This window comes from Gavialis gangeticus, unplaced genomic scaffold (genome assembly GCF_001723915.1).
Source record: "Gavialis gangeticus isolate Ggan-Ray unplaced genomic scaffold, GavGan_comp1, whole genome shotgun sequence".
NCBI classification, from domain to species: Eukaryota; Metazoa; Chordata; order Crocodylia; family Gavialidae; genus Gavialis; species Gavialis gangeticus.
Window position 1 is genome coordinate 57,664,877 of NW_017729032.1, and position 8,552 is coordinate 57,673,428.

Genomic DNA, 8,552 nt, shown 5'->3' on the forward strand with positions numbered 1-8,552 from the left:
TTTTTTTTTTTTTTTTTTTTTTTTTTTTTTAACTCCTAGATGAAACTGTTTAGTAAATTCAACTCAAACTTATGAACAGTTTTAGGGCTGCTGAAGCCCATAGTTTTAAGTGAACTTACTATTTGCTGAAAAAACACTTGCTTAACTCTAATTTCAGTCCACAGAAAAGATAACAGGACAAATAACAGAGGGGTAGGAGTATTCCACTTTATGTTCTGAAAGAACTGAAAAGTTGTTTTTTATGGTTAGTGAGTTAAATAGTCTTTTGCACCTCTAATGCTCACCCACCCCCTAATTCTAATGCCATTTCACATCCAGTCACTGGCTCCACATTCTCTCTCCCCTGCATAATTCTGCTTGGCTACTTGAAGCAGTGAAACAAGTGACACAGGACTCAAAATGCCTAAGGAATGCATAGACAGTTTCACCAATTCCTGCCTCCTCACACAGTGGGACTGGTACTTCTGATGCTAGGAAATCTGCCTACATCAGTAGATTAAAAATTGTCAGGACTAATCATACAGATAGCCAGATGTTCAAAATTTAAGGGTTTTAAATACATTTTAAAAAATGGCATCTAACTTGTTATTCTTCTATTTTGAGACTTCAGTCTTAGATATTTGGGGGCTGTTTTCTCATGGTGCTGACAACACAGAGCTCCCATTGACATCAAATGAGGCTGTGGCATGCAGACAGCAAATCTGGTATATACATCCTCGATATCTCATATATAGAGCTGATCAGATGAATCTAAGAATGTACCTGCTGGGCATCCTCTCATACCATCCATCTTCATGTAGCCAGGGCAACATTCATATAAGACAGTTCTATAAAATACAGAAAAAAACTGAATGAAACACAGTAGAACAAAGGTTACACTCATAAATCCTTACCTCATTTTCTCTTTTTTTTCCATGTTGTCTACTTCTACTCATTTTGTATTACTATATGTAACTGATCATCCAGGTTTAAGATTCAGTAGCCTATTTTCTGTTTAGATCAGATTAGGGCCTACTAATTGCTGCAATATATTTATTCACTAAATATAAAACATTTAAAATGTGCAGCCTATCCAAATTGATTGTTTGGAACGCGTATAGGAAGCAAAATGGATTTTTTTGAAAAGACACAAAAAGGGATGATGTGATTTGAATAACCAGTAAATAAAATGAGTTTGCTAGTAATAATTTCAGTGAAGTGGATAGGGTTGAAGAAAGCCAAAGAGAAGGTCATGGTAATTGGGGGTCATTAGATTGTCAGTGTACAGACAAGACATGTAAACGCAGCACACAGTGGGGTCGATGCAAAGGAAAAGGACTGGCATTTAGCAAGAACCAAAGTTGAAAACCAAACTTCTCAGAAATTAGTCATGAAGGTAGATGAAATCTTCCAGTGGCAGGGTATAGAAGCAAAGGATGGAGTTAGGAACAGCTTTATGAATGCTGACAGAAAGCAAGATGAGGAGATCTTGGAGACATTGAGGAAGACAGAGGAAGAAACATGTGAGGACCATTTAAAGAAAAAAGGCCTATGAAGGAAAAAGAAGTCAGTAAAGATTGAATGGCTGATTATGTCAAAACCAGTAGAAAGATGAAGAAGGATGGAGAAGACAAAGAAAATGCCATTAGTAACTAGTTGAAGCAGTCTCACTTAAGGTGAAAACTAGACTGGTGCAATGAATCAAAGGCTGCATACACACATTCAAATAACATGGGAGAAATTTTCCTGGTTTTGTTCTTCTGGAAGAGAAATGTACCCAGAGCCATATGTACAGACATTTAAAGGAAGAAGGGAAAGCTTTTAGTGTCAACACTGTGCAGCCACAGAAAGTCCCTATGCACACATCTCAGAGTACTTTGCAAGGTCCCTTAGTCTGCCAAGCAACAGATGACAACAGTGAACATCACAGCCCTCACTGGCTGACCCATACTGTGTGGATCAGGCTGTGTTTCCCTGCCGTACAATGTGGGGGTTATGAAGAGGGCATGTCCTTCTTTCTGCTGGAGCAGCAGAGTCCAGCCAGAGACAAACTGTTCATCTCCTCTGAGGATAGCGGGGAAGAAGGAGGATGGAAGACTATGTTCTCTTCAGGGAGAAGCCATGGCATATACAGACATTTGCTCTCCCAGGAGAAACTCTTCTACGAATAATTTAACCCTGTTTTTTCCCAGGTTGTTTTTCTCCTGTAGCAGCTATTTTAACTCTGGGAGAAACAGCCTGAACATTTGTGCACATGTGGTTTCTCCTGGGAGAGCAGAAACTTTGTACAAGGCCAAAGAGTTAACAGAGGGAAACAAAGCAACAGGAGTAAGAGTTTATGTATGAAGGGAAAAGAAAAGGAATTGGAAGTTAACTGCAAAATCTATACCAGCTGTCTTAGAAATGACTTATCTTTGAGTCATTCTATACAACAGCAAGCTGGTATTCAACTAATGATAACTCCATAGTATTGCATGCAAAATTACAGATTGTTTTTCTGATATCATATTGCAGCTTGAAAATAGACATCTTTAACCAAATTCAGTCCTATGGTAAGGAATCACAACCCCATTAAAGTCAGCGGAGTTATAGCAAAGTTGAGTTTGGTTGGTCCAAGGTCAAGAACTCAATAAATTATATCAGTATACTGAAGTCTAAGCAGTAGCTTAAATTTTCAGCCTCTTTCTTCAGTTAAGCTTTCAAAGTAGTTACTTTCCAAATGCTGTGAATCACTGGAAATAACTTGCAATCAAAATGTTACATGATTTTGTTCTTAAGACATATGGGTTTTCTGGGATTAATTTGCACTCCTTTCATGCAGTTCTGGAGTTCTAGATAGTAAGTCATTGAAGGCTTTGATATACATATATGTGGTTTCAGTTTTGAGTTCCAGGTTTTCAGCTGAAAGCTCTCTAGAGGCAGCTTTGTGTGGTTTTGTTATTTTGGTAATGAATTAGAGCTGACAAAATATTCACCACAAATATGCTAAATTAAAAAGCTTACTCCAATTATTTGAAAGTTGGATTTGCAGAATTGTGGTATAAAGTCTATTTGAAGAGCCATAGAAATGAGAGCAGACTGAAATAACATTACAGGCAGGGGTTTCAAGTGAGACTCTTAGCTACATAATCTCTTGCAAATTGACTGAGCTGATGAAGAACAAAGAGCTTTTAATTAGAACTAATGCCCTATGTCTTATTAGAGACAGACAAGGGTCTTATTAGTTATTTTGTGCTATGAATGTAGGTTGTTTGACTTCCTTCTCTCTCTTTTTAACAGGATTTTAAAACACAACTTTTTCCACTAAGTTTTCTACATGCCTATTCTAAGTAAGCTTCAAAAGTTATTTGTAGTGTTGAAATGATCTCATAGCTGTGATGGTCCAGGAAATACAGAAGAGGCAAGGATTCTTGTGAATGATATTTTTCATTGAACCCAAAGATAGCACTCACAAAAGGGATTTGTGCACTCTTAAAAAATAACCTCTCTTTCAATTAAGACAATTCCCTTTAAAACAGTCCCACGGGAAGGCAAGACAACTACATATATTGGACTACTATTTCACAACAAGTAAGTCTGAGAAGGCAAACCTGGCATGTATAAGATTGGATTGTGACATTTGGCAAGGAGCAGGGTTTTACCTTCTCCTCCTCCATGACAAGTAGCAACAGTGAACCTTGCTTCCCTTTAGCATGCCAAACCTTTGTCCTCCCTGCTCCTCCTCATCTGGTAAGTTTGTGTTCTCCAGGGTGCACTTGAACAAGTTTTTGGCCTTTGTACAGACCACATAAGTGTGAGAGGAAGGCTGTTCACCCTTTCCTCCCCTACCCTGAATGCCTCTAGGTTTTCATTTCATGGTGTATAGGCTGACATGGTGTATAAGTTGACCCCATTTTTCTGATCCAAAAAGTTAGGAATGTCATAAATCCTGTGTTTAAGTCAACCTCACTTTTTGGATCAGAAATATGGAGTCAACTTTTACCAACCCCTGTGTACCCTCACTGCAGGCTCGGCACCCAGGGGATGGGCAGATGCCACAGTGCTGCTCAAAGACGAAGGAGCCAGGCTCAGTACTCGACTGGAGTGGCCTCATCCCTTGCAAGCAGCACTGCCTGGGCTGTACCAGCTGAGCACCAAGCCTGGCACCACTCACAGGGGATGGGGCCATGCCATTCAAGTGCTGAGCCCAGCTTCATCTGCCTGCGAGCAGTGCTGCTGAGCACTAAGCCCAGCCCTGTCCCATGCAAGCAGCACCAGGCTCAGAGCTCAGCAGGCACCACTGGGCTCAGCACTCAGCAGCACCGCTCACAGTGAAAGGGCCAGGCTTGGCACTTGGCTGTTGTGGTCCCATCCCCTGAAAGTGGCACCAGGCTTGGCACTCAGCTGGTGCAGCCCAGGCAGTGCCACTTGCATGGGATGAGGTTTGGCTTGGCACTGGGTAGCACCACTCACAGCAGACAAGAACAGACTTGGTGCTTGGCTGGTGCATCCCCATCCCTTGCAAATGGTGTTGCCTGGGCTGCACCAGCCAAGTGCCAAGCTTGGTGCTGCTTGCAGGGGATGGTGATACAGTGTATAAGTCAAGGTTGAATTTTAAGAGTTAAAAATTGGGCTTCAAAACTTTAGTTATACACAAGTGAAATGCAGTAATCAGAAAGAAGCTGGGTCTTGTTCAGTCTCTACGGCAGAACAGTAATTAGCTGTTTCCCATGTATTTCCCAGCGTATCATAAGAAAATTTACTTTTTTCTAGGCAGAAAGTGTTCTAAAAGGAATCTGGTAAATGTACTGTGTATTTATGCTATCTCAGTTTGCTTCTGGTGATAGGAAAGAGAGGGCTGAGCTAGAGCCATATCACAAGAAATAACAGGTTTCCTCTTTTCACCATATTCAGCAGAGAAAAGATACAGTCTGATTCAAATACAATGAATGTGAAGTAGAACATCAGCCAAAGAACATAATGGACAAAGAAAATGCTTCTCTGGCCAAGAACTACAATGCAAGTACCCTTGGCTTATCATATTCCTTTTAACATACAGCATGCTTTCTCTGAGGGACCTCTAGGAATTCAAATCTGGCCATCAAAGCTATTATGACCTGTGGGGAGGGTGAACCTAATAGATCTTATACCAAGTGGCTGTTAGAACCAGCAGCATTTTTTAAAATCACTGTTGGATATGATTGCTTAGTGGTCTTCATATACAGAACATATGAAGAAAGGTAGCTACTGCTGTCTTTGCAATAACATTACATTCCAAGAAGTTTCATCAACATAACTCTGCTAGTTCAGCACATAATGAGGTCACACAGGACTGAATGAATACATGGATAGCTATGTAATAATGCTGAATTCTTAAGCAAAGAAAACCAGCTCAATGCCACTCCTGTCGTATACTTCTGGATAGTGGGTATTCCCAGGGTACAATGTTCATGGCCAGGGCATTCTGGTGATAGTTATACTTGGATACCAGAGCAGGGTCTTGGGGATTTGACAACTGCAAATTGTCAACTGCAGAGCAGCCTTAGGACACTTTTTTTTGTAAATGATTTCTTGTCTTGTTTAATACCCACAAACACATCCATGGTCCAAATGGGACCCTTACTTCTAAAGGGACTTCAGCTCAGGAGGTCATTTTGAAAAGCTGTTAATATAATAGTAGATAGGAAATGATAGCAGGTAAATAGGCTTTCTATCTCCTGAACATGTAATGTGGCATTCTATTCTTTCCTGGTCATCTAACTGGCCACTTTGTGGTCATGTTCAGGGCATTTTTGGCACTTATGTACCATGGGGAATTCCTGAACTCATGTAGACAGCTAAACAGTCACACACAGATGAGACAGAGAGTCTCCTTTTTTCCCTGCAAACAGCTGAGTGGGTCAGGTACTCATTTGGGAAGCTGGAGCTCCTGAGTCATGGGCCAACCTCACCCAGGAAGGGTTTAAATTTGAGTCTTTCTGACTTCCTCGCACAGCATGCTAACCACCATTCCACAGCTTCCACCCTGCATTGCCTTTCATCCTGATTTCTCAACAACTGTGTTAGGTTCAAAAGGATCACCAGAGAGGTACTGAAAAGTAGCTGACCTCTGGGGTGGTGGTTAGTGTACTAGATTAGGAAGTAAGAGGGTCCCAGATTCAAACCCTCTCTGGATGAGAAGGGCCCATACCCTGGGTCTTCTGGTTTTTCAGGTAAGTGCCCCTGATAGAGAGCAATGGGAACAGAAGAGGTGCATACACACAGCCCCTCTTCATTGATGAAGCTAAGTTCCATAGATATGGGTTTTGATTTCCTCCATTTTCAGATGTCTAAGTCCACTATGCAGCTACAAGGAGCACATATATGTGCTGTGGAAGCTACTGTATGTGCTCAGTCTATGTGACTATGTAGCTGCATATAGTTGTCCATATGTACAGGGGCACGACTCCAAAAGTAAAATTCTCTTGGGAGTGTAAGTGTCAAAATACCCTGTAGATGACCAAGAAATGAGGACTTAGATGATCAAAAACAGAATGCCACCCTTACTGTTTTAGTATTTAAGATCTGAAAACTGCTAACTTTGGAATTGCTAAAACTAGAAGAAATATTGTTGTGAAGTCTGCAGTTTCATTTTAGATACACTATTGTTCAAAGTCTCCTACTAACGATGAAATTACTCTAAGTACCAGCTAATTTATACTAGATACTCTGATGATGATGGATGGTCACTTGTTACCAAGTAAGATTGTCTTAATAGTGAGTCAGGAGATATATGATTCCCATAAGGAAGATGCCTGTGCGTGACTTCTTTCAGCATGAGGTTGATGTTGCATGCCAACAAACGCACGGTCCTTGACCTATAAGGATCTCAGTCCAAGGCATAGAATCCAAGACAATTGAAGACCCTTGATCTGCTTCAGTTTTCATCTGCCTTTACAGCTGCTGAAAAGGGGGTTACACTTTTCTTCTGCCTGGTCCACCATTGAGGTCTTCTTTACTCGCTTAGTCAGGACTCTCCCACTCTACTTTGCTGTCATGGGTGACCCTACCAGAAGCATGAAGCTCCCGACAGCCTTGCTCTCAGGATCATTGGAACATGCAAGCCTCTCCACCATTACAAGTTGGAGATCCCCAGAGAGGACTAGATGCTGTACTGTAATCACAGATTACCAATACTTCTATAATTTAAACTTAATCTGAGCTACATTTTTCTCTCTTAGATACACTTTTTAGTCATCGCTTAACCTAAAAGTGCATGAAAAATTAAGAAGAATTAAGAAGGTGTGATAGCTTTGTGCAAACTGATTTTCAGTGAGCCCAAAATATCCTCAAGGACTTTATTTAGAGTACTGTAAAATCTCTTTATTGCCTCAGAATATTTTTTTGATCACTTCATGATGTCTCTTGCCATAAAAAAGAACTCATGTTACCACTGTGGCTTAGCAAAGTAATGAATACTGTCCATGTCATCTTAATACACTCAGTAGACTTTCACGGACAGGGTACTGCTAAAAACACGACATTTATGAAGTAAACTTGCATGGGCAGGTCATATTCCAAAGAAAGCCTTCAAAACTTCCAAAGAAGTTCAGACTAAATCATTTGAAGGAAACATCCTTCTGCCTAATGTGTTTCCTGTGGGATGAGGTGTAATGCCAAAGTAGTCAGCAGTATGGCAAATCTTACATAGAAGGTGAATAAGTACTCTGGACCACTGACACAATATACTCTGAACGAAAGAGTTAGTATTGCAGTGCCATCTGAAGGAGAAAGACAGACTCCAATGGTGAAAGAACATTAAATAAACTAAAAAAAAAAAAAGTTGGTTTCTAGTCAGAGGGATGATCAAAAAAAATTCTGTGGCACCAAGTTGAGCCCTGGAAATTAATCTCTGTTGATTTCCGAGAATCTGAAATCTGAGGTATAACTAACTGAATTAAGCACATTAAATGAAGCAGCAGATGGGTCATGATCTGGATCATGGTCTTTCTGCAGACTCACCTTGTTAAAATCTATGGGATTAATTATTATTAATGTATTTAAACATTATAGATTCTAGCTATTATTATAAATTTATAGGAAACCTTAGGAAGCCTTCTGAAAATTTAAAGCAGCATCTTTGCCTGTTCAGTCAGATAACATAAGCCCATTTAGGAGCATAATAATGTTGCTACTTATCTGAACCTCTTGGGGAAATATGAAGAGTGAATTTTATCTCAGTTTACAATAGCAGAAAGCCCAGGATGAAAGCCTGGCCTCACTGAAGTCAATGGGCGTTATTCCAAGGGCTTTAGTGAGGCCAAGATTTCACATCTGGGCGAGGGACAGAAGTTAGACATAAAGTGGTTTAAGTAATCAGAAACCGGTTTAAACCTGTAACAGAACAGAAGTTCAGTGCACACAACCTAATTTCAAGAGGGCTAAAACTGGTTTAAGATTAATATGGTTGAATGTAGTATTAGACTTAACTGATTTGGGTCAAGCTGGTTTGTGAAACTTCTGTCCCAGACCCTTTCCAGGTTCAAATTAAATCACAGTTCCCCAGCATCCCAGCGTGCTTTCCAGTCCTGAGTTGGGCTGTGCTGTCTGCTTCA

The 8,552-nt window shown here is 40.5% G+C and overlaps 1 protein-coding gene across 14 annotated transcripts in view; it reads right to left on the reverse strand.

Moving 5' to 3' along the window:
- Positions 1-8,552, reverse strand: part of POSTN (periostin) — a 59,846-nt gene that overhangs the window by 41,397 nt on the left and 9,897 nt on the right. For all 14 annotated transcript variants that reach the window (XM_019524436.1, XM_019524435.1, XM_019524434.1 and 11 more), the window contains exon 3: positions 763-827. In XM_019524436.1, coding sequence (XP_019379981.1) covers positions 763-827 — 65 coding nt within the window. The remainder of the gene's footprint in view (positions 1-762; positions 828-8,552) is intronic.